Raw genomic sequence first — 27,270 nt, forward strand, 5'->3', positions numbered from 1 at the left:
TAAAACACACTGGGTGAACCAACTGCCTAACTTGTTACATCTGTGAGCCAAAATCCACTTTTTAATGAAGTATCTAGATGTACATTTAAACAACAGACCAACATGGTTCCGAAGAATTCTTTACAGCTGTGTTTATCTGCATTTAAAATTGCCTGTATGTGTTGCTGCATTGTTTACATAACAGACTGGTCTGGATTGACAGTCAAATATGCTCCAGTTTTGTAAAAAGCATAAAAATTACTTAAATTGGTTAATCATTCAAGTCTGTATATATTGTCATAATGATGATATGAATGTAATAGGGATCTGGACAGGATTAATTGGAGTGTAGTCATTAAAAACAGTAAGAAAAAATGCTCTACTTGGTACAGTATCTGATGTTCAAGTGTTAATAACTTGACTCATGGTTTTTTTTAAATTTCATCCACTGAAGACTGTATAAATGTCAGAATTTTTTTTTTAAATTAACTGAAGACAATCCAAAGCTGGTAAATTTTGTGTTTTTCAAAATAAAAGTTGTGCAGGTACAAATGTGAACACAAAAACTGCCCAAGTAGGCCCTTGAGTTCTTCAAGAGACTAATCTTTTTTTTTTTTATGGTCAACTTCGAAACACTAGACCAAGAGATTTTGAAATACTGTTCCTGACAATATTATGTATAATAGCACACACTTCCCCCCTCCCCCTCCCCCAGTATCAATGTAACACAACTATTTCTAATAACTGATTTATTGGTTTCAAAAAAATCATTTACTGATGCAAAATTTTGATCAAAAGAAATTCAATTTACAAGTTTCCAAAAATAGTTTTTAAAATGGGGTATGTCTTTTGTAAAATTCTTAATTTCTTTCATTTGCACTATTTTATTTGATCACTTTTCAGAACAATATTATTTATTCACTTTGTGTTTCAAACACATGTAAGAAGGAAATTACAGGTTTCCTCCACCCACATTTGGGCTGTCACTGATATGCCTGGAGGCAATTCTGGCAGAACCTCAGTTGCTGCTGTCATTGTACCACACTGTATTTACCACTAACTGGAAATAGGATGTAGATGATAGCATCAATAGCAACAATACTACAGGTAACTGATGATTCCCTCCCCCCACCCCAATAATTTCAAAGTTCACTATACTACAACTTCTCTTGTGACTTCTCTCAAAGGAAAAAAAAAACAAAAAAACGAGAGTTTCTAGGGCGTTGTTTAAAAAAATATAAAGTGGCGCTGCAGAGCTAGGATCTTCTCAAAGATGGCAGTGCCATGCTGTATACACCACAATCAATTATAATTGCCTTCCATCACTGAAATTGTACATTATGTAATCAACTAAAGCATGCAGCTTTGTAATCTTACAACTGATCACATGAACAGCAGTCGTTTGCTTTTTTAAAACACACCAAAAAAACCCAACCCCCTCCCCAAAAAAACAAAAAAACCAACAACAACAAAAACCACACACACACACACACCACGCAATACAATCCCAGAAATCCCTAACTCAGCAGCGCCTCTCAGACAAGTCACCCTATGGCCCAAGAACTGAACTTTTAAGTAGTAGAGAAAAATTCAGTAGACTTTTTGTCTACTTTTTTATTACTATACAAGGACAATGTTTAGATGTGAACCCCTTTGTTATTTCCTATAGTGATATCCCCATTTAACCATCTTGTCCCTTCCATTTGCTTTCCTTCTCAAGCATTCTGCCTCCTTTTCGATTAAAGAAAGGGGCCAAGAATAAGGAATAATAGACAGTAAGGCGATCTTACAATGTCAGAAAATGTATTTGGCTTTTTTTTCTTTTTAAAACAAGTGCATACAAATACAGCTAAAAGCATTTCTGGTTTGCCAAGTGCTCTAAAAAAGCAGCGCAAGTCACAGCCTACATTAAACAGTAACTGTCACCAGGATAATAAAGCACAAAGATCTGCTAATAACGTTAACAAAAGAGGAAAATGCCTCTATAAGTACATACCTTTTGTCGTCAAAAAAAAAATATAGAAACACAATGTATTCAAAAAAATCAAAATTATACAGCCATGTTTATGAAGTCTACATTTCCCTTGTCTTGGATATATATATAGAGAGAGATATATACACAATTCAAGCAGTTTTAGATAAGGGTGATCATTGGGTTTTTCTGAAACTGGAAAAGTCACGAGTCTCTTTCTTTTTTCACTTTCACATCTCCAGCAAGAATGGTCGCAATTTCCCCCTGCATAAAGGCCCAAGGGACATTGGAGCCCACCAGAGGGCATTTCTCCCCACTGGGACAATAGACCTCTCCACTAGCTCCCTGCTGTTTGATGCTTTGTCTGGAGCAAGGAAAGCAAAACTTGTGCGAAGGAACCGAAGGGCACTGCACGAAGTGGGTGTCCTCAAGACGCTCATGGCACAGGGTGCAACACAGTGGGGCACTAGCCGCCAAAGAGGAGTCCGGGAGGCTGGCGGGGTGTACTGGTTCCAGTCCCCCAGTGCTGGACCCCTGGTTCCCCACTTCTCTGGGGCCCAGCCTTCTTTGGTTCATAGAGGATGGAGAAGGTGGACTGTTGCTATTCCTCCTGGTAGTGGAGTGAACTTGGTTGGCATCTTTGGAGGCATGATTGCCCCCTGCATTGTCTGCTACTAAGATCAGAGCTGCCATGGGGGACTGACCATTCTGAGCCGCTTCTGGCGGTGTGGTCCGGTTGGAATGAGGTGAGACAGTGGGTGGTGGTGGAGACACAAACGGTGTGGGAGTCATGGGGATTTTCATCCCTTCTGTTTGGGTTGTTAACCATGGCTGTGCCTCTCCATTGATCTTGGGAGGACCAACTTCACCTTCTGGTTCTGGGGAAGCTTTCCTCTTCCTTGCTGTACGAGCAACTAGGAACACAAAGAAGAAAAAAGGGGGAAAAAGATAAATACGCATATGCAGTGATCCTCCGAGTCAGGGTCTAGAAAAACCCCACAATATTCTTTTTTTTTTAACCTAAGATTCTTAATGCATAACCAAATTGTAGGTGTCAGCATATGCTGTTTTAAAGTGTCTAACAGGAATACTGATGTGAAAAAAAAAGGATATTGCCACAAAAAGAAACTTATTTATTTAAAATAAACTATATGTACTTCTACACACCAGAACGTGAAACGTGTGCTTGCTTGCCTCTTTAAAACTGTATCTAGGAAATGATATAATATCAACAAGTGTGTACAATAGAGTGGATTGTGTATATCTGACTAAATACATGTCTGCTGAACAGGTTAAAAGGTGACTAGGGCCTTCATAACTCCTATCCCAAGAATGTGCTAGGAAAGGAAAACCCTCTGTCAGTGTCTATCACCCCAGTCTGACTCATCTCTGTTATGCTGCTTCAGCACATGAACACGTTGCCACCTAAGCAATGGTTCCGCCTTATGCAGATCAGGAAGTCGGGTGTTTGTTGTTTCTGGGGGCTGGGGCAAGGTGGCAAAGGAAAGCACCCCCCAAAATCCTCACCCTACTCGCTCCCCGCCCCCGCCCCGAAAGCGGTCCACCGTGAGCCAGCAAGGTGAGGCCTACCTGCTTTGGCCCCGTTGGCGCCGTTGGCCTCGAAGCCCAGCATCCTGGTGGGGGCCATGGCCGGCTCCTTCTTGAACTTGCTCTCGAAGGGCCCCGAGTGGCCGTGTTGATGCAGCGCCAGCAGCGTGTCCCGCACCGTCTTAGGCTTGTTCACCCAGTCCTGCTCCCCGGGCCCCCGGCCCTTGCCTCCTCCCTCCCCGCCGAGTTCAGCCGCGCCCGGCACCGAGACGCCAGCCGCGGTGGCCGCCAGGTTGTCCGCGGGACCCCGGTGAGCAGCCTGGGGCTGCTTCTCCTTGGCCGCCTCCCGCGGCTCGTGCTCGGTCCCCGCGCCGCCGCCGCCACCGCCACTGGACACCGAGCTGGGCCGCTTGTGGCCGCTCAGCTCGGAGGTCTGCGCGGCCCCCAGGGGGGTGCTGGCGTTGGTGGAGATGGCGGCGAGCGAGGCGGCGGCGGCGCGGCCGCTGAGACTTAAAGCCGCGGGAAGCGGCGCGGCCGAGCCGTTCATCAGCGGCACCAGGGTGGGCGGCACCGCGTGGCTGCGCCGCGGGTTGGGGCTCTGGCGGTTGAGCTCGGGCGGCTCCTCCAGCTTGGAGAAGCCATTGGGCACCAGGATGCCGTTCACTTGCTGCTGCTGAGGCGGGGGCGGCGGCTGCTGCTGCGGCTGCGGGGTCGTAGGCCCGCCCGCAGGCTGGCGGCCCGCTCCGTACTCGGAGCCCAGCCTCGGAGGAGCCCGTTCGGCCGAGGCGGCGGCGGGCGCCAGGGGGTAACGTTCCAGGCCCTGCGGGGCCCGCGAGGCCGCCTCAGCAGCGCCGGCAGTGCCGTGGCCCAGCTGCTGCTGCTGCTGCTGCTGCTGCTGCTGCAGGAGGATGTCCTTGGTGGAGAGTGGAGGCGGCTTCGAGGCGGCCGCCGTGGCCGAGCCCGGCGGGGAGCGGCCCTCCGGGAAGCAGCCGTGCGCCCGCTTGAGCTGCCGCGCCGTCTCGATGACAAACTCGACCCGGTCAGCGCCCTCGTAGTTGACGCAGCCTCGGCATACGGGCTCCGTGAAGTCCCAGATCATGGCCCAGGGCATGCGGGGCAGGTCACACAAGTAACATGACTGCCGCCGGGAAGCGGCCGCCACCGCCACAGCCGCGGTCGACATGTCCGAAGAGGAGGAGGAGGAGATGGAGGTGGTAGTGGTGGAGGAGGAGGAGGAGGAGGCGCCGCCGCCCCCCGCCGGCAACACACGCACCCTCCCCCCCCTCCAACCCCGCAACTCCCCGACCAGCGGAGGCGGCGGCAGTGGTGGCTGGAACTGCAGCCGCGGCCGAGGCAAACCCCGGGAAACCTTGGCCCCCGTGCAGCGCTCCCAGTGCAGAAGGGGCGGGGGGCGGGGAGGAAAAGGGTGCAGCCGAGGTGGCAGCAGGTCCCCTTTCCCCGTGCGGGCCCGTCGGGGGCTGCTGCAGGGCGGCTGGGGTTGCAGCAGCAAGGTCCCGGAGTCTGTGCAAGCTGAGGCTGCAGCAGGTCTCCAGACCGGTGCAAACACCGGACGCGTTGGTGCAGGGGAGTGCAGCAGGTCTTCGGGGCCGGTGCTAAGCGAGGAAAAGGGGGTGGGGATGTGGAGGGGGGCGGGGGGAAGGGAGGCGGGTGGGTGATGTGGTGCAGCCGCCGAGGGTAGCTAGCCCGAGTGGCGGTGCATGCCGCACCGAGGTGGCAGAGTCAGCGTGGAGTTACTATGCAGCGCGGCTCTCCGAGTCAGTCGTCCCTCACAACTACAGCTGCTGCCGCCGCCGTCGCCTCCACCACCTACTGCTTCCCCCAGTCGCTGGCGTCACCGCCCAGCCCCAGCTACCACTGCTACTGCCGCCGCTGCCTCTGCCTCTGCCTCTGCCGCTGTTACTGCTGCTGCTGCTGCTGCTGTTGCTGTTGCTGCTGCTGCCGCCGCGGCTGCTCCACTTCTACAGACTTGATTCTTCGACAGCCTCCGAAGGCGCCTGCGCGTTAGGGTCCCCCTCCTTTCTCGCTCTCTTTTTTTTTTTTCTCTTTTTTTTCTCTCTTTCTCCCTCCCAGTTCTGTGCTCATTGAACTTCTGCCAAGATAACAAGAGCTGCAAGAAGAACCAGCTCCTTGCTCCGAGCGCTGGCTTGTCAGAAGCCGTTGAAGGGGGAGGGAAGCATTTAGGGAGGAGCAGAAAGTCTTTCCAATGTGAATGTGATGCAAATGTTGTTGTTTTTCTTTCCTTCACTTTCTTCCCTCCCTCCCCCCCGCCCCGCGCAACACCCCCTTCACCTTGCTCCCCCTCTACGCTATATTGACATATCAGCCAGAATATTTTCAAAAGTCCTTTTGGCCCACATCGCCCTTAAAGGGCAATCCACACCTCCACCCCCTCCACAGCCCCTAAGCTTTGTCACTTTGGCGTCTGTTAATCACATCAAGGTGGCCGTTTTGTTTATGTTTTGGACGGTTTATAGGATCACGTTTTAAACCACTGCATGGTACTTGAACTGTGGGTTCAAAACTTCAAAGAAGGCTGCATTATAAATAAGAATTTGTTCCGGGTTGCATTTATAGAAAATATTTTTACTTTCATTTGATTTAGGAAAATGAAACATAATAACTTTTACTGACAAAAGACGGACTTAAAAATACCTACCCATCTTAATATGCTTATGTTTGCTATTTATCATTGGTTTCCATGTGGGGAAGGAAAAGGAATGCTGTGCAAACAAAATGCATTAACAACCCTTTTCTAGTGTAACTTGCAGTATTACGGGGAATGAGCTCAAATATGTTGAGTCCCTCTTCTCAAATGCATTACTTATTTCTTCCATACAATTTCAAATGCTATGCAGGTTATCTGACCATTATACCCACCAAACTACAGTTTAAATGGGGTGTCTTCGTCTATGTGCTATCCATGGTTAGAATAAAGTAGTGTCTACAACAGGAAACGGTTCCTTGAGTCTGGGTTGGTTTGTGTGCAATGGACAACGTGGAAGTGATGCCTGCAAACTCAGCTGCCTGTGGGTCGCCATTCCCTACAGCGCAGCAGCAGCAGCTTTATGTAGGTTAGAGAGGGGGAAGGGAGCTACTTGTGACGTTGGCATTTTGTCCCAGGCTGCCGCTGCCCCATGTGCCTCAGCCGCGTTGTGCGCAGGCTCGGTAGGGACGTGACTCTATGCAATTGGCACTTGAAGCCTCATTAAACGAAATGCACATTCCAGGGATAGAGAGAAACAGAGAGAGATCTATAGCCAGCACCTCCGTCACAGCACTAGGCACCGCCTCCCGGCTGCTATTTCTGGGATCTCAGGTCCCTCCCTCAGTCAGGCTAAACTTTTACTAAAGGTAGCGAGAGCAGCTTGTACAGTACATAGGGATGGGTGTAAAAAGCTTCACTATAATACTCTTTCATCCTGCAGTGATATCAAGCCTACTTTAAGCATAAAATCTGCGGCCGTTCTTTCATTCAGAATAGGGATGAGTAGACTGGAGCCAGTGACACCCAGTTGGCATTAGGGGTTAGAGGGGCCGTTTACAGTTGTACACTTGGCTACTTCTGTAAGTTTGGTGAAGGAGGGAGGGCGGTGTGTTTGTAATTACACACTCAGCTGGGGTTAATATGTAGCATGGTTGCAGGAACAAACCCGGCTGGCACGAAGATTGATTTACAATTACAGAGGTGGTGTAGACTGTTTTAGTATGCACATAATGAACTGAAATTTTTATTTTTACCCTTTATTCTGCTGTGTTAATTTTTGGATTATATTTGTTGGCTAGTAAACACAGGAAGCACTCCTCTTCAATTAAGAATTTTAGATTTCCATTTTCAGTCTTTTTCCTCTCACTGAATCCAGGTTCACATCTCCTTTAGACTGGAATGAACCAGTTAAGTGTGGCAAGATCAGGGTAATAATTATATTATGTTTCCTACAACTGGATTGGTACGGAGCGAGAGGGGGAAAAATCCCGCTGACGTTCCTCTTTTGTTGTTGCTCTTCAAAATGCCAGGTTGCTTGAAAGGATTAACCAAAAGGAAGAGAAAAAAACACCCTTAGAGAAACAGTTGCGATGAGTCTTAAATCACATGAAAAAACCTGTTCTAAAAACTACAGAGGTACTTTAATGCCAAACTTAAATGTTTTTACATGTTAAACTCCACATAAGTCTCCTCTTGGGTATTTCCAAAAAAGAAGGTGCTACTAATAACTCAAAAGCCTCCCCCAAGCATATTGTTGGATCTCCGCTCCTCATCCCAATCCCAGCCTCACCCTATAATAAACAGAGAGAATGTAACCACTCCAGGTCTTACTCCAGTGCAAGCTGGGGCACAATGTGACCCTCCCTGACCTAGTCTAGTGCAAACGGGTTAGGTAACTCATCTTTACAACTGTGGCTGGTAATATCCATTCCCCTTAGGATGTTTCTCCCCGAAAAGTGGGCTAAGGAGACATCGCAGTGGAATCCTATAACCCTACCCACATCAGTGTGTGATCGATCATTCATTCTCACAGGGATTTTGCTGAACAGCGGCATAAGTCAAGAATCATAATTTGACTAGTGGCTTTGTCCAGGTTCCATGCCCATAGAACAGACCCTTCCTCAACTTACACATGCAATGTCTTTACCAGATAGAAACTGCAATGTTGAGTGAAATAAAATTCACCATTAAAAGCATACTTTTGTTAATTTACATAAAACTAGTTCAGGACTATCAAGATCCAAGCTCTTAAGAATTCGCACCTAAAAGGGAAGCAATGAAATAACCAAAAATAAATTCAACCATGAAAGATGCTAAGGGTCTCAAAGGAGCTATTTTTTTTTCAAATATGCATTTCCTTTTTTTTAATTTTACATTGGCTATTTAATATTGAAACTATATTGTAACTTTCTTGATGAAAGAATTGCTTTAAAATGGGGAGGGGGGAACTATTTTGGTGCTATACTGCTTTTCCATAAAAGGCTCTAGATTTAAGAGGGTTAAGCCTTGATGCTGAGCTTTTCAGAATAGCAATTCCTTATACTGGATCAAAGGTTTTTCAAACCGCCTGAGCTTTTATGCTGCTCTGAAGCAGGTTTATCAATGTATACTAAGTAAACAAACCTTTGTTTTTGTCTTCCACCCACCGCCCTCTCTCTCTCTCTCTCTCTCTCTCTCCCCCCCTCCCTCCCTCTCTCCTCAGACTGAAGTTGGATCACTTCCAAATCGGCTGCAGAAGCAGCTATTGCTGCCTCCTCCACACACATACAGGAGCAGGGTTTCTAGGGTGAGGCAATGCGTCTGCAATTCACAGAGACAAGGCAGGAATTGTAATTGTACTTCATCATGTGACGACTTATGAAAGAGGAAGTTTGGATGGTTTAGTCACGTAGTCCTCTGCCCTCTTGCTTAAGCCTCCAGGTCTTCTCAAAGGAAAATTATTATAGTGTTTGCCCCTTGGAGTCAAGGGTGCGAAACTGATTGCAGTTTGAGCTCATATATTAATACATGTGTGGACACACATCAGCAATGTAAACTTTTATAAGGCATGGGAGAAAAGGCAGAGAGCAAACCTGCCAGTTGTAAATGGATTTTAACTGAAACACAGAAACTGCAATTTTTCATAAGCACTAGGAAAATATACTATGGGGAACAATCTTGCATGGACTAGATGAAGTAATCTGGTCCTTTCCAGCTCTGATTTCTAAGGTTCTATTTATAAAATTATAGCACTGGAGCTAAAGGAAAACTATTTAAATAATTACTGGCAAAAAAAAAAAACAGGAGTTAGGGTGGAGGAGGAAGAAGATGGAAAGGAAGAAAAGGAAGCAAAATTGATAGTTGAAGCTTCAGGTTAGAATGACTGGTTCTCCAAAATGACAATTTAAGTTTTCATTGTATAAAAAAAAATTCTTTTTAAAACAAGTTGGGTCCGCAGATCCTAACAACCCCTCCCCCAATATTCCTCTTGACAACCGCATTGTAACCTTGCACATATAGTACAGTATATAGAAATAGTTACAAGTAGAGGACACCTAATGGAGTTCAGCAGTACTGACATGAAGCTGCATAAGGCTATTGAACTAGAAGAGAATATAACCGTATTTCCCCATTACTGGATGTAATACTATATTATGAGTAAGAAGAGTGTGATTTCATTGATAGTTTGGGGAGGTATTACTATGGTGACTTCACTGAATTCATTGATTTCATATCAAATCTAGATGTGAAATCACAGCCTTCCTTTTCAGAGTGCAGTTCCTGGTATGATTTTGCAAACTAAAACTTACAGAATTGTGTCTCTGGGGATATTTGGAGGTGGAGGGTGGGTGAGAACACAACTCTAAAAGCAATTACTTGGATTTCCTGTGGGCTCTACTCTGGGTTCACTACGTTTAGGTAAAAGTCTAAGAAACTGCAGGACAATCTTAGGTAAATTCAAAAAATTTTTTTCTTTTAAAAAAGCTTCTGAAATAGATGAAACAGGCTAAATTAAATAATATAATTACATATATAATTCTATTTTATTTTCTAAATTGCAAATATATACCTTTGGAAATATATTCTGTTCATGTTACCTTTCCTTGTAGACTATATCTGTCTTGTGCACACGGATAATTGAAGGGATCTCTGCATCTGAGGGAGATAAACTCTTTGTGGAGGGTCTGAGAATCAGGCCAAATAAAGTTGAAGGAGCTCTTAATCACCCATATATTATGTACATATGCTGTTAATCATCAGCTTATGTGTAAACATATTTACAAGCTCTCATTTATAGTAAAATTTGGGGTCATGAGGTAGGCTGACTACCTACTGTGTCAGAATTTAAAGAGCCTGAGTGAAAAATACAGACAAAGGAGAGATTGAGGTCACCACACTAGCTCAGTTTGCAAGAAAATTTGTAGGAGAACTGGAAAGGATTCAATAGTCATTTGATGCCAGACATACTTTATATGGAGCTCTTTTATTGGCTTTTTGAAAAACAGCATGATGGAACTCACTCTTTTGGATTAATTTCTCAGTTCAATGTGGAGTTACCTTATGCAATTTAGTTCAAGTCAACAAACATTTTTTAAGCTTCTACAGTACACAAGGCACTGTATGAGGTGCTGGGGATATACAATACACAAAATATTCACTAAAAGGAAGATAATGCTTACTCATTTATTCAACAAATATTTATTCCTTATTCTGTGCCAGGCACTTTCCTAGGCATTGGGAATATAAAAATCAAAATGAAAACAGTTTGTACCCTCAGGGAACTTACAAAGTGTTTTACATACATTATCTCATTGGACCCTCACAAGAACTCTGTGAAGTGTGTGTTATTATTATTGCCATCTTAGAGATGAGGAAACAGGCTGAAAGGGGTTAAAAGACTTTCTCAAGGTTCTATACTAGTAAGTATCTGATACTCATAAGTATCCTACACTAGTAAGTATTCAAACTAAGGTTCGAATCCACTAAGTCATGTTGCTTCAGATCAGAAATGGGTTTAGCTGGAAGTTTATTGGGGAGGGGGATGATTGAATACAACATGTTTGCCTATAAGGAAATACAAATAAGTAAATAAAAATGTAAAAGGTAATTGGGAGGAGGTTGTTGGACATCATTGATAACCAGTGAAATCAGGAACAGCTTGAGGTAGGGGAGTAGTCCTTGAGCTGAGCACTAACAGAAACTAGGTATTCTAAGTGACTGCAGTGATTAGAGTCCATTCCAGGTATGGTAGACAACTTGTTCAAAAGCCAAAGATGGGAGATGGAATATCACATATTAGAAACAGCCAGTTTGGCTGAATGGTAGAGCGAATGAAAGAGAGTAAAGTAAAATTAGTCTGGAAAGATAGGTTGGGACAACACTGCATTTTAAATGATAAAGGAGTTTGGATTTTATCCTACAGGCAATGGGGAGTTATTGAAGCTTTTTGAGCAGGGAGATAACATTTAAAAGGTGCTTTGGGAAGATTATTTTGGCAGCTGAGTGGTGGATGAATTGGTGAGTTGAGAGACCGGAGGTAATAAACTAACTTCACAATCAAAATTTAGGGGGAAAATGAGTATGCTAAATTTCTTTTCATTAACTTGGTTGCTTAAAATGCATACACATTAGTTATCAGAAAGGTGCAATGCAATTATTCAGTTGAGACGATTGAAAGAATTTTCTAAGAAACATAAAAGGTTAAGAACAGTAAAATGGTTTTGCGTTTATAGTTTTTATGCAATAATTATGAAATAAAATTCCAGCATTAATATTAATGTATTGTCATCCTAATTCCCACATTGAAAATCTGAAGTGTTAAGAGGTTAAGTGATTTGCCCAAGGTCAGACTAAAGTAAATGGCAAAATCAAGACTAAAAACTAAGCCTCAGATGCTTTGTCCACTGTCCTATGCAATATGTTATTGTTACTAAAAACAGGGTCTTAAAGCACTCTTTTTAAAATTGGTATATTATCTTTCTGCCCAACAGATATTTCCCTGCAAACATCATCCCTCCTTCCCCCTAAAATGACTACAACATACAGTCCCTGAAAACAGTTCAGCAAACTGGTCCTAATAGCATGATTGCTACTGATAGACATCACTCTCTACTTTTGTAGTTACCAGTTTTTAACAAAAAGGAAGGATGTTTGCAAAAATACATGTTTTTGAAACCTAATAATTTATAATTTTTCAAGTTTCCACAGACAGAGTTCAGAGGCCCAGCAAAAGTGATGTCATCTCCTGTGAGTTAGGGTCTGTTGCACAGATATTTATAACACACTTGGGGAAATCAAGAAAATCCTCGAGCAGTTCAAAGGACACTAAATCCAAAGAAGAATATATATTTACAAGAGATATTTCCAGATGTGAGAGGTGGGAGACAGTCACCACTCTGATCTGTCTAATCTGGGTTTCTTTAAATATCATACAACTCGACACTGGATTATCCTGCTTTTAACCAAGTATTGATTTGGGGGCTGGTGAAGCCATTAAAATGTACAAAGTGTTTTACATACATTATTTCACTGGATCCTCACAAGAACTCTGTGAAGTGTGTGTTATTATTATTGCCATCTTAGAGATGAGGAAACAGGCTGAAAGGGGTTAAAAGACTTTCTCAAGGTTCTATACTAGTAAGTATCTGATACTAGTAAGTATCCTACACTAGTAAGTATTTAAACCAAGGTTCGAATCCACTAAGTCATGTTGCTTCAGATCAGAAATGGGTTTAGCCGGAAGTTTAACCCCAATAGTTTTCAAATTGGAATTCTCTACTTCCAGTGGTAAATCAACCTCTCTGCCCAATTCCGTTAAAAATAAAAAAATTGGAACTCATAAAATCAATTAATTTGCTGTAGAATTTCAGTATTGATCACCACATTTCCAGTTATACAATTCCAATGTGGCAGGTGTCATTGAAAAAAGAAAAATAGGGGCAGCTAGGTGGCGCAGTGGATAGAGCTCCGGCCTTGGAGTCAGGAGGACCTGAGTTCAAATCTGGCCTTTGCCACTTGACACTTACTAGCTGTGTGACCCTGAGCAAGTCACTTAATCTCAATTGCCTCACCAAAAAGCAAAAAAAACCCCAAAAAACAAAAAAAAAAAACCCGCAAGAAATTAGCAATAGAATCAGCAGCTACAGAGGCTGCTTCCAGAGTTCTCAGCCCACAGATGGTAAAGGAGTTGAACAACTGGTCAGAGGAGATTATAGGGGTCTCATTGCTGGCACTGGGAGCAGGACTCTGTTGCTTTGACCAGGTTGAAGTTCTGGGTGGCAGTCCCAGGGCAAGGAGGAGCAGTAGCACATCAGAGATTTCAGGCCACAGTGGAGCAGGGACCTCCATCACAGTTCCAGGACAGACCACAGCATAGGCCAGGAGAGCAGTAAACACATCTCTCCTTAGGTCATACCACCTTGGAAAAAAGTGAAAACTTCCAGGTCCTTAGAAGTTTCTCTGAAAACAGGTACACAAAACCCCTGAAGCTTGGAACAGTGCACACTCCACCCTGGAAACAGAGCCCCACTTTAGCAAAGAGTTAAAAGTCAAGAAATAGGCTGGGAAAATAAGCAAACAACAGAAAACATTTTGACCATAGAAAGTTACAATGGTAACAAGGAAGATCAAAACTCACACTCAAGAAGACAGCAAAGTTAAAAGTCCTACATCCCAAGCCTCCAAGAAAAAAATATGAATTGGCCTCAGGCCATGGAAGAGCTCAAAAAGGATTTTAAAAATCAAGTAAGAGAGGTAAAGGGAAAATTGAAAAAAGAAATGAAAATGATGCAAGAAAATCATGAAAAAAGAGTCAACAGCTTTGTAAAGGAGGCATCAAAAAATACTAAAGAAAATAACACCTTAAAAAACAGAATATGCCAAATGGTAAAAATCCAATGAGGACAAGAATGCCTTGAAAAGCAGAATTGACTGAATGGAAAAAGATAAACAAATTTACTGAAGAGAAGAACTGATTAAAAAACAGAATTGGCCAAATGGAAAAGGAGGTACAAAACTTCAATGAAGAAAATAATTCCTTAAAAATTAGAATTGAGGGAGTGGAAGTGAATGACTCCATGAGACATCAAGAAACAATAAAACAAAACCAAAAGAATGAAAAAAAAATAGAAGACAATGTGAAATATCTTATTAGAAAAAAATCTGGAAAACAGATCCCAGGAGAGATAATTTAAAAACTACCAAACTTTTGAGCAATACAATGATCCAAGATGACTCTGAAGGACTTATCATGAAAAATGCTATCTATCCCCAGAGAAAGAATTGTTGGAATCTGAATATAGATCGAAGCATACTTTTTTTTACTTTATTTTTCTTTGGTTTTTATTTTGGTCAGTGTTTTCTTTTACAATATGACTAATATGAAAATATGTTTTGCATGATTAAGTATGTATAATCTGTATAAAAATAATATGTATCCTCTGCCTGAAATAGTAAAAAAGGAAAGAAATTAGCAATAAAGGGAAATTCTTCTCCCCAAATGCTATCTCCTATTTAACAATCTGTATGGCCAAATTTTGCATTTGATCCAAATCAATATATGAAGCTACTTACCAAAGACAAAACAGAGAAATTGAGATAGAAAACTAGAATCCATTTTGGATTTCAGAGTTTTTATCAGAAAATGTAGTAGAAAGCTTCTTTGTGCTTTCCCAAAAGAAGTATCTGTAACAGGAATTTAGCTGAATAAATTTTCTGAACCAGTTAGTTATAGAATACAATGTAGTAGATCATGCAATCTTTTGAGTTGGAATTCAAGAGAGTTTTGAGGGAAGAACATGTCATAAACTTCTCCTTTTGTGAGTTAAACTAAAGAACAGCAATGATCTTCACATTATCAAAAATGTATAATTTTATATTCCAGGGTGCTAGCTAAAAATAGGTCCATGTAGACAGTATGCCAAAATGAAAGACAGGGTGGTCTAGGGAATAGAACCCTGTACAAGGAATTATAGGGACCTGGATTTTCAATCATAATTTCATCTTTGAACTTCAATAAAATTACTTTCCTCTTCCCTGCTTCACATTTTGTCTCTGTAAACTTGAGTCAGGGAAGGAGTTTGATGTTCCATGGGGTCTTTATGTGATTTGGATTTCTTAGATGTGCTGTACAAATAATGAATATCTATTTCTATCACCTAAACTCTTAAGTGCTTTGACAAAAGTTGCACTTTGGTTTTTACAAGATGAAAAAGGAGGTAACACCAATAATCATGATTATAATAGCTCATATAACAATGGTAATAATAGATCACATTTATACACTACTCTAAGATTCACAAAGTGCTTTCCTTACAAAAGCCATGTGAAGTAGGTGGTACAATTATTTTTGAGGCAATACAGGTGTGTTGGCATGGCTCTGTTATATACTAACTGTGTATCCCTGGGCAAGATACTTTACATGCCTGGGCCTCAGTTTCTTCAGCTGTAAAATGAAGAGGTTGGATTATATGATCTTTAAAGATTCCTTCTAGTTCTAAATCCCGTGATCCTAATAGCATTATATTCAAAGTAGGTAGAACATTGAACCTGGAGTCAAGATACCAGGGCTCAAATTCCAACTCACCAGACTTACATGATTAGAGGTAAACCATCTAACTTCTCAGGTTCTCAGTTCCTTCATCTTTAAAATGGGGATCATAATAATGCCTACCCCTCAGTTTATTATGAGGATGATATTTTTATTACCTATCTAATAGGATTGTTGTGAGAGTTATTATTACCTTTACTTTATATGTGTAAGAGAGGACATTGAAAGGTTGATATGGAAAGGACTCTGGATATGAGGTTAGGGTACCTGACCTTGAGTACAGGCTCTTCTTACTAACTGTGTAATATTGGGTAATCTCAATCAGTTCATCAATCAATAGGCATTTACTTATTATATGCCATGCTAGAATATACTAATAACACACTATTATATGATATGCTGTGCTAGAAAATGGGGATAGGCAGGGAGTCCTATCAAAAATGAAATGGTACCTGCCTTGGAGGAACTTACAATCTGTTGTTCATCCTTCCTTTTTGAAGAGGACCAAGAACATCATGGGGTGATGTTCCCCGACTTTCTGGTGAATTGGATTTAAAGGGAGGCAGACTTGTACAAAGTTACCAGCCTCACACTTTCTCCTAGAGTCACTGAAGTCCAGTGGCAAGACAAAAGTCAAGACGACTGGTGATGTTCTGGGATGCAGTGAATGACTTTGGTGTCTTCTATGTCTTACCAAACTCCAAGCTCTCCATAGAGCCTGCTTCAATCTGGTTAGCAGGAAAGCTAACTAACACTAGTATGCTTTCTGTTAACCACTGGCCAATAGACTCACTTAGCTCTTAGGAAAGATATTTCCTTAAATGGCGTAGCAAAAATAGTAGTTACAAAGGACTCTCCATCCCCCATAAATCTAGATCACACTTTCCCATAAATTCAGGCAACATCCATAGGATAAATGGGTGAAACTTAGAATACAGTGGTGGCAAGATACACATATAAGATGTGTCAGGAAGACCAGAGTTCAAATCCAGTCCCAGATACTTACTAACTGTGTGACTCTGGACAAGTCATTTAACCTTTGTCTGCCTCAGTTTCCTCAACTGTAAAATATAGATAATAATAGCACCTACTTCCTAGAGTTGTAAGGATCAAATGAGATATTTGTAAAGCATTTAGCATAGTACCTGACATATAGTAGGCAATATATAAGTGCTATTATTATTATTATTGTTATTATTATTATGTGTGGCAAGGCAACTCACACCTGCTACTGGGCAGCATGGAAGATCTCCCTTTCTTTGTAAAGTCCTCAGTCAGCTCCCCTGGGGTTCAAGGTCTCTCTGCTGGGCAAGTTGCTCAGCTTGATTCACAGATCTTTTGTTCTCCACAGAGAGCAAATATTTTTTAACTACCTACCCAATAGGAATGTTGTGAGGGAAGCATTTTGCAAACCTTAAAAGTGATATACAAATGTTCTATTGCTAGGAGTCACACTCCTTGGATCTGCTTCTTCCCTTGGTAATTGTTTATGTGTATACTTACTTACCTGTCTGGAGTGTGTGTCTCAGCTCCCTTCCTGGATATACTATCTCCTTGTGGTCAAATAGTTTACCTTCAAAGCTACATGGCCAACTTGGAACGGAAGGAGAAAGAAATTCCATTCTTCTTCCCCACTCAGCAGGGATCTTCTCTACTAGTGGCTCTCACTCAAAATTTCTGTAAAGCTACCGATTCAGCCTTTTAATAGCCCTCAGAGGCATGACTGGTTTTCTGTTTAGCTAATCATGTTGCCCCTTCTGACTCAACTACAGAGAGGTATTCGTACACATGTCCCCCTTTACATGTATAATAGTATACAAAATACAAACAAAATTTAAAACAAGGTAACTTAGGGGGAGAGGCCTAACACCTGGGGATCAAGAAAAGCTTCATGTAGAAAAGGGATTGTTAACATAGGGTCCATGGGCTCAAGGGGTCTATAGATTATTGTCATGGAACCCCATGAACTTGGATGGAAGACAATACATTTTTATTTTGATATAATTGCTTTCCTTTGTAATGCTGTATATTTTATTTTACGCATTTGAAAATATTATTCTGAGGAGTCCATAGGCTTCATCGGACTGCTTAAGGGACTCATGATACAAAAAATGTTAAGAACCTCTGATATAGAAGGTGTGATTTGAGCTGAGCTTTGTAGAAACTATGATTCTAAGAGGTGAAGGAGAAGAGGGAATATATTCTAGGCCTGGGGAGATAGCTGGAACACAGGCACAAGGAAAGGAGGAGATGGAGCATCATGTAAGAGGAAGATTAAGAAGGCCAGTTTGGATGGATCTTGATGTGCTTAAAGGGGAATAATATGTGATAAGGCTGGAAAGGTAGGTTGGGGATAGGTTGTAAAGAACTATAAATGCCAAGCAGAGGAATTTGTATTTGATCCTACAGGTAACAAAGAGACCCTGGAATTTATTAAGCAGGGAAATGACACAATCAGACTTGTATTTTAGGAAGGAGGACAATTAGGAGCCTTTTGCAGGAGTCCCAGAGGTGGTGGTTATGTGAGGGAACAGAAGGAAACAGATTCAAGAGATGTTGTGGAGGAAAACATGACAAGATTTAGCAACTGACTGGATATGTGGAGTTAAAGAAAAGGCTGGCATTAGAATCTGAAAGGATGATGGTGGCCTTAAAAGAGATGGAGGAGTTTGGAAGAGGAATGGGTTGAAATGGATAGATAATGAATTCTGTTTTGGACACGGTGAGTTTGAGATGTCTCCGAAATATTCAGTCTGAAGGCTTCAAAAGGTAGTTAGAGATGCAGAATTAGAACTCAGCAGAAAGGCTATTTAGATCTGGGAGCCATCTTTATAAAGATGATACTTAAGCCTTTTTAAGCTGATGAGGTAAAAAGAGAGAGAGAGAGAGAGAGAGAGAGAGAGAGAGAGAGAGAGAGAGAATGTAGAGAAAGAAAAGAGTCCCAGATAGAGTCTTGGGCTATACCCAAGAGAAGCAGTTAGGACGTGTGATATACATGGTGATCCAACAACCTCATTTTCCTTATCTATTAAGTACGGATAACAATACTCAACATGAGACCATTGTGAAAGATATTCTTTGGAAATTGTAAAGTGATAGATGTGTAAGCTATTACTATGTATAAACTATTCCTATATTACTAAACTATTACTACCAGCAAAATGACTGTAACTCATTGTTCAAATGAGCATTAATTCCACAAATTAATTCAGCAAATATTTATGTGCCTACCATGGGCAAGACATTGTGTTAAACACAGGGAAATTAAAAATGATAATCCTTGTCCTCAAAGAGTGTACAGTCTACTGTTTTTATCTTCGTAAAATAGCTGTTGACCAACATGAATTAAACAAATTCCTCTTCAAAGAAAGAAAATGTATCTTCTGGGATTCTAATCAGTGATGACATTTCGCTTTACCAAATTGTGTTTTGATGATCTGCTCTGCTGCTTATTTGTTCCAGTCTAATGTGCTCAGCAAGATAACAGTATTTTTCTAGTAAAATGAACTGTAATTATTTTGTGCATATATTTAATAATGCCTTCAATTAAAGTCTAGCTCTAAATCTAAGATCCTACTTTAATTCCTCATCACTGAGCTCAGAGGAAAGAAAAGTCTCATCCCACGGACTAAGAAGTCAGCCCAGGAAGAATGGAAAACTTAGGAATAAAAATGGGAAGACACACAGAGAAACAGTTCTGATGGGCAAAAAGGGAGGGATGAGGGAGTTGTGAAGTGACTAATCTGGATGTACCAAAGCCTCACCAACTAATGTCGAATTTTAAAAGATAACTAATGAAGATAAAAACAAAGGTAGGTAACAGGACTGCTAATGCTTAAAATGAATCCAGGCCAGTGAAGGAAGATGAGGACTGGGGAAAAGTTTAGGATTTTAGAGAAAAAAGGAGAATCAAAGAATGAGAAAACATTTGCTTGGGGTTAATGGTACCGTGATAACTGACAACAGACAGAAGGCAAAGCTGCTCAGTAATTGTTTTGTTTCTCTTTTCTCTGCCATGGAGAATAACATTTGTCCTGCAAACAACAGAATAAACATACCTTAAAGGGAGCTGATAGCCAAAGTGAGCACCTATTTGCTTTTGGTGAATTTATATCATCTAGTCGAAATGAACTACATCCTCAGTTACTGAAAGGACTGGCAAGTGTGATTACTAAATCACTTTTAATGCTATATGATAAATTATATGAAATAGGACCTATGCCATAGGATTGAAGGAGAGAACGTTGTCTTGATTTTCAAAAAAGAGAGAAAAGAACAGAGTATGAAAACTCTAGGCCAGTGACCTTGACTTAGATTCTTAGGAAAATTCTCCAGTGGTTCACTAAATAGATTGTTAGTGGACATATAGAAAAGGAGCATTTGGAACATAGCTTCATATGGTACAGGTTATGTAGACAGAACTTATTTCTTTCTTTGACAGTTAACAAATTAGTAGATTAAGCAGATACTATAGATGTAGTTTATACTGTTTGATAAACGATCCCATACTATCCTTATGGAAAAGATGGATCATAATATAATTAGATGGATGTAAAGTTAGTTGAATGACTGGACTCAAAAAACATTGGTTAAAGATTCAATGTCAACTTGGCAAGAGGTCTCCAGTGAAGTGACCTAAGGATCCCTGCTTGACCCTATGCCATTTAACATTTTATTACTGATTCAGTAAAAGGATAGATGGTGGGTTCATCAAATTTTCAAATGACACAAAGCTATGAGGGATAGTTGTTTTTTTGTTGTTGTTGAGGAAATTGGGGTTAAGTGACTTGCCTAGGGTCACACAGCTAGTAAATGTCAAGTGTCTGGTCTGAAACTGGATTTGCACTCAGGTCCTCCTGACTCCAAGGCCAATGGTCTATCCACTGCATCATCTGGCTGCCCCTGTAAGGGATAGTTAACACACTGACTATAATAGGCAGGTTCCAAAAGATTCAACACTGGATAGAATCTAATAAGATGAAATTCAATAGGGAAAATGTAAAGTCTTAAATTGAGTTCTGGAAATCAGCCTCTTCTGTATAGAATTAAAGACCCAAATCACTCTGGCTCTTACTAATTGGCCAATAATAGGTCCCAGAGCCTCACTTGCTCATTGTTTGGGTTTTGATGGCTCAGAGTGAATATAAATAGCAACTGTTTCTGTTTTGGCCAGAAACTCTGAGGGTCTTCCCCTTCCTGAATGATTCTTTTATAAAGGCAAACTAGGCCATCTTTTGCCTCAATTCTTACCTAACCTTAATCACTGAATGGGTGTTGCCTCAGACAAGCTAAGACCTGGGAAAGACCTTAGTTTAAAAAGGCCAAAGTCTCCCACTGTGGGGCCATTGCCAAGTCATCCTGAGCTATGTCTTTCCACTGAACTCTGATGACTCTGGAGGAGAGAGTGAGACTGAGAACTTTGCAAAGTTCCGCCTCACTTAAATCCAATTCACTTGCAAGTCAAGACATCACCCTCCTGATGTCATAGGTCCTCTTTGAGAACAAAGGATGAACAACAACAACAGAATTAAGAAAGCATGTTTTTCATTTGAAAAAAGATCTGGGGGTTTTAGTGGACTACAAGCTCAATTGTGCTGGCAGTTTGAGTAGCCAATAGAGCTAAAGTAATATTGGACTACATTAAGAAAAATAGTTTCAAGGCGCAAGAAGGTAATAAGTGGTCCCTCTGCATTCAATCCTCTTGATCCCCATGGTTTAATGACATTAAGAAGGTGGGATTATCCAGAGGAGGGCAACCAAAATGGTGAAGGGCCTTGAATCTTAGGAAGTTTAGATAGAGCTAGTTAGCTCTAATTGTTTAAAAGTTTTTCCCCGACTTCAAGACTTGATTCATTTTAAACATTAGCAGTCTGGATTCTAGTCTTATATGACCACGCCATGGCCTTTATTCAATTTCTGTTACCTGCCTTTGTTTCTGTCTTCCATATTTATCTTTTAAAATTTGACATTGGTTGGTGAGGCTTTGGTACATCCAAATCAGTCACTTGACAACTCTCTCATCTTTACAACTCTCTTTTTGCCCTTCATCAGAACTGTTTCTCTGTGTGTCTTTCCATTTTTATTCCTAAATTGATTGATTGAATGAAGTAGGGATATTTAGCCTGGAGAAGAGAAAATTCAAGGAGAAGACGATGGCTGTCTTCAGGAATTGAAAAGACTGTGATGTGTAGAAAGGATTAGCCTTATTCACTTTGGTTCCAGAAGTCAGAACCAGGAACATTAGGTGGAAGTCACAGGGAACAAAATTTAGGCTTGAAGTCAACTTTTAAACAATTAGACCTATCTAGAAATGGAATGGGCTGCCTTAAGAGATAATGGGTTTCCCTCCATTGGAGGCTACATGACCATTTGTTAGATGTGTCATGGTGGGGGGTGCCTTTTATGTATGGATTGGACTAGATGGCCACTGAGTTCCCTTCCAGTTCTAAAATTCTGTGATTCTGTGGAACAAAGATGACTCTGGGTTCTCGCAGCTTGTGCCAGCAGGACATGTTCTCTCATCAGACTAGAAAGCCTTTAGATCCAGGCCTAGTGATAGGTCATAAGATCAGTATAGCTAAGTTCTTGGAGAATTACCGTCAGAGAGTTGGTTACCAGGTGAAAGTTTTGGCCAAAGCGATAGAGGAAACTACCTCCTAAGACATGAAGAGGGTTGTGATTAATTAGTGTTGGAAGAGGACCCACACTGATGAAATCTCAGATCCTTGAAATATTGTATTATTTAATAAAATATTATTTAGGCTTAAGGCATTTAATAATCAAATTCTTCCCATAAAATCTCTAAACTTTTAGCTTTATTTTTTTCATTCTTTGCCTTGATTATGTGTGATTGGGTGTGTCTCTCTATCTCTGTCTCATTCTCTCTGTCATGTACTCACACAAAACATAGGTGTGTGCACATATACATACATATGTGTATGTATATACATATATATTCTAGAAAATAAAAATAAATAAACTGTAAAAATATCTAATATTTATAAGTAATGGTTGTTTCTATGAGCAAACTTCTATTATTCATTAGCCATAATCTCTCCTACATCTAAAACTGATACTTTATAGTTAGATGGCATATGGATCATAGCTATGCAAAAAGGTGGCAAGAATTAAAGTTTGCATGCATAAGATGAGAGATACAGAGGAGCAGCCCAGGCTTGATCCTTGAAGGAAGACAATTGGTAGACAGAAATAGTAAAATGTATTTCCTGAAATGTGTTTATAAATACAGAATGTTTACGTGAAATCTAATCATGGACAGCTAAAATGTAAATACAAATGAGTTTTGGTAAATTTGTTCCCAAATTACTCTGACATTTAAAGCAAATGTCTATGTGAGGAACTTGGCCATACCACATTCCTGAAAACTGAAGAAAAAACAAAAACATTAATGAGAGTAATATATTTATATATTAGTTTTTACAAAGTAATGAGTAGTAAGTTATAAGTTTGCAAAGTATTTCCTTCACAACAACCCTTTGAGATAGGTATTAAATCAATGAAATTCTTTGGGGGGCAACTAACACCTTGCATTTTTACCTAAAACCCAAAATTTACAAAACACTTTATAATTGAATCATTATTAATTAGTCATACTGATTCCATTTATTCAATATTTATTTATTTAGAATTATATTTGTTTTTTGTTTCCTTGTTTTCTGGAATCTTTTATTTTTATACCATGGTCATTTCAAAATATACCCTTTCCCCCTCCTCTACCCCATAATCCTTACCTTATAACAAAGAAGACAAAAAATAGTTAAGAAAAAATAACTGGCGTATTGACCAAAGTTGATCATATACGTAGCATTGCACACCCATAACCTCCTATCTCTATAATGAATAAAGGAAGATACATTTCTTCATTTCTTCATCCAGGTCAATTTTGGTCATTACAATTGTACGCAACTCATTTTGATCTTATTGTTTTCAGTAGAGTAAAACATAGTTTTAAAATTTCTTCTATAACTTAATACTCATACTCAGAAAGTCACTGAAGAAAATGATCTCTGTAATTGTTTCTGTGCAGGAGTTTTGTATAATTCCATAGTTGTAACCACAAAGGTAACTTAATTCAAATATACTGTGGTTACCAATATCAACTGAGGCATAAAACAAAAAGACATTATAGTCCAATGTGTTAGCAGAATCATGGAGGACGTTCTCAATAGTGTCCAAATGAAAGAAGGATTATCTATAAATGGAGCTAGCTGTCTTCCACTTGCTTCTGTTTATGAATGACATTGTTCTCATTCATTCAACAAACTTATTAAATGACTGCAATGGGCAAGACACTGTGGTGTAGAGAACACAGGTACAAACACCATGTATTTACATAATCAAATGCAAAGTACTTTCAGCAGAAAGGGGATTCTAGGAACTGCAAGGATCAGGGAGTCATCAAGTTCCCAAGGGTCTTTTCAATGAGAAATATAACCACTCAAAAGAGATTGAGTGACAATCCACACAGGAAAAACTAAATGCATGAAAAATGCCTGTTGTTTAGACTTGTACTTGGATGACCAATCCATTGAGTACATAAGTAGAGTTGGACAGAGAAGTGAACAGAAGGAAAAGAACCGGCTATATTGCATTTGGCAAACTGCATAATCCTTTTAATGATCTCAAACTAATCCTTGACAGAACAACCTGTCTTTTCTTTAAAAAGAAATGTATTGACACATTTTACTTTAAGATAACAGCCATGTATTAATAAATCCACCCCCTCCCACAACTCCATTACAAGGTACATTTTCCAAAAAATTGCTTATTGAAAATTAACCAATACACAGATATTTCTTAAGTACCTAGTAGAAGGAAGAGTTTTATGCTTTTTTTTATTTGAAACTATAGTAACCGTTGTAACTCACTGCACTTTTGTTACCTCTCCAACTTGACATTATTAACATTGCTGAAGACCTTGTTTCTCCTCTTTTTTTAAAAAAAACTTCTCTTTTTTCTTTTGAACTTAAGAAATAAAACCAACATTTTCATAACAAAGTGGAATAGAAAAAAAGAGAATTGCACCTGAAATTGCAGATTTATGATGTACAACTTGCTATTCCTTTTAAATACACAACAAAGTTATCATGTAACTTTCTTTTTTTCCTTCCCCCCCAAGAGGGTTACTATTAGACACAGATATGGTGTGTGTGTGTGTATATATATATATATATATATATATAAATACACACACATACACACACATATATCAGTTCTTTCTCTGGATGCAGACAGCATCCTCCCTCATAGAATCTTATAGTTTAATTTGGGTAACCTTGTTTGTTTTCTTTTGGCTCTGCTTTCTTCTCTTCTTTTACCAATTACAAGTGTTCCCATGTTTCTCTGAATTCTTTGTACTCATCATTAATCATTCCTGATAATGAAGTAACATTCAGTTGTATTTATATACCATGATTTGTTCAGCCATTACCCATTTATTGGGCTCATTCTTTGTTCCCAAATTCTTGTTATTACAAATAATGGTTCTATGAACACTTCTGAGCATTTTGTCTTTTCTTGCTGTCGGTAATATTCTTGGATATAATCTTAGTAGCAGAACCTCTGAGCCAAAGGGTATAAAAGTTTTTACTTTCCCTAAATAATTTGAAATCATTTTCACATACATTTAAACTAATTTGTAATTCCACTGGGAGTGAATTCATATTCCTGTCTTCTCACAGCCTCTCCAACAATAGGCTTTCTTTTCTCTTTGCATCTTGGCTAGCTTTATGGATGTGATGTGATAGTTCAGTGTTACCTTAATTTACATTTCTGTGATTATTAATGATTTTGAACATCCTTTCTGGTGGTTGTTGAGTTTGTATTTCCCCTTTTGAAAAAATGTTCATATCCTTGGATCACTGGTATTTTGCTGTTGTTGTTTGGTTATTTCAGTCATGTCTGACTCTTCATGACCCCATTTGGGGTTTTCTTGGAAAAGATACTGGAATGGTTTGCCGTTTCCTTCTCCAACTCATTTTACATATGAGGAAAATGAGACAAACAGAGTTAAGTGACTTGCCCAGAGTCACACAGCTAGTATCTAAATGTCTGAGGCCAGAATTGGACTCCTGACTTCAGGCCCAACACTCTATCCGCTGCACTACCTAGTTACCCTCTACTTTTCTATTGGAGAACAACTATTAATCATATATTTATGTTACTTCTCTATAGATTTTGGATGTTAGGCTTTTATCAGAGTTATTTAATGTAAAGCTTCCTCCCCCTATCTTTATCTATCCTAGTAAGTGTACTGATTTTACTTTTGCAAAATAGTATTTTTAATTTTATATAATCCAGGTTGTTTATTTTGCCTTTTGTAAAATATCTCATGTTTTTTATGAGATGAGCCTTCTAACCACTACTATTTTCTGGTGATTCTATATTTCTATGAATCATGGAATAAAACAATCTCTAAAGGGTCAAAATTTCAGGTCATCCACAGGGCAATGAGTGGAGAGGGAAGTATGGGTAAGTTAAGGGCAGCATATATTCAGTGATAATTTGCACACAAGAAGATGAATAAAAGAAATGCAAATTCATGAAGCAGCAATGATTTGTCAGTATAAGAAAACAAGTCAATAACAGTCATAATAATAATAGCTTGTAAGTATATCCTAGAGAATTTCCTGAGGCACATGGGAAATAAGTGACTTGCCCAGTGTCACATAGCTAATAAATACATGAGATAGGATTTGAACCCAGACCTTCCTAACTCCAGGATCAGCTACCAACTACACCACTTTGCCTGTTGGTATATGAGAGATAGTGTGCCATAGTACATTGAGTATCTGACTTAGGAGTAAGGATTCAAATCCCACATCAGAGATGTACAGAGTAATTGTGGACAAGTCATGTAATTACTTTGAGCCTCATTTTCCTCATATGTAAAATGAGGATAACAATACTTACAGTACTTACATCATAAGTTGTTGTGAGCCATGAGTGAGATGTTTGTAAAACAACTTTAAAGTGATATATAAATTTCAGTTATCACCAATTCAAATAGATTTAAGTAAACAGATGATGAACATAGTGAATTTTTGTGTTCTCGATGCCCTGTTCAATTGTTGGGCTAAAAAGATGTATTTAAATCATCTGTGAAATATCTGATGAAAATATTTTCATGAAGGGTACTCTTGATGTATATGTAGGCCATGATCATAAAAATGTTTTGCTGATTTCTGTTTGACAAATTTTCTTTTGAAACATCATACAAACCTAATGTAGTTTAGTCTCTGACAATGTAAAATCCTTGAAAACAAGTATAAAAGAGTCATTATGAATAATAGCACATGCCACCTTCTACTTTTGCATTGTATGGTTTATTAAAGAGTAAAAATGTGTGATTAAAATTTTAAATTTAGTACAAATATTGTTTGTTGATTATCTGTGTTTTGCTGCTTTTTAAAATTGTCTTTTATATTTTTGTTGTTTAGTTGTATGGTCATGTCTGACTCTTTGTTACCCCATTTGGGGTTTTCTTGGCAAAGATACTGAACTGGCTTGCCATTTCCTTCTCCAGCTCATTTTACAGAGGAGGAAACTGAGGCAAATGGGGTTAAGTAATTTGCTCAGGATCACACAACTAGTGTTTGAGTCTGGATTGGAACTCAGTTCTTTCTGACTCCAGGCATGGCACTCTATCCATTGTACCATCCAGATGCCATTCTTTTATATACTCATATTCATTTTACATGTTGTGCTTTAAGTCTTCCT

The 27,270-nt window shown here is 39.9% G+C and overlaps 1 protein-coding gene across 1 annotated transcript; it reads right to left on the minus strand.

The window, feature by feature from the left end:
* Positions 1-1,555: 1,555 nt before the first annotated feature.
* LOC114049769 (interferon regulatory factor 2-binding protein 2-like) lies at positions 1,556-4,775 on the minus strand. The gene is made up of 2 exons (XM_027871178.1): positions 3,542-4,775; positions 1,556-2,865 (listed from the first exon to the last, which is right to left on the minus strand). Exons 1-2 carry the CDS (start codon positions 4,680-4,682, stop codon positions 2,156-2,158), a joined length of 1,851 nt encoding a protein of 616 aa, XP_027726979.1. The 5' UTR covers positions 4,683-4,775; the 3' UTR covers positions 1,556-2,155.
* Between the last annotated feature and the right edge of the window lie 22,495 nt (positions 4,776-27,270).

This window comes from Vombatus ursinus, unplaced genomic scaffold (assembly GCF_900497805.2).
Source record: "Vombatus ursinus unplaced genomic scaffold, bare-nosed wombat genome assembly UNPS02014798.1, whole genome shotgun sequence".
In the NCBI taxonomy this organism is placed as follows: domain Eukaryota; kingdom Metazoa; phylum Chordata; class Mammalia; order Diprotodontia; family Vombatidae; genus Vombatus; species Vombatus ursinus.

Excerpts from the sequence above, each read along its gene's own strand:
- LOC114049769 (XM_027871178.1), bottom strand. The coding sequence starts at position 4,682 with ATGTCGACCGCGGCTGTGGCGGTGGCGGCCGCTTCCCGGCGGCAGTCA. Across the intron at positions 2,866-3,541 it reads CGCCAACGGGGCCAAAGCAG|TTGCTCGTACAGCAAGGAAG; the intron begins GTAGGCCTCACC and ends TTGTGTTCCTAG.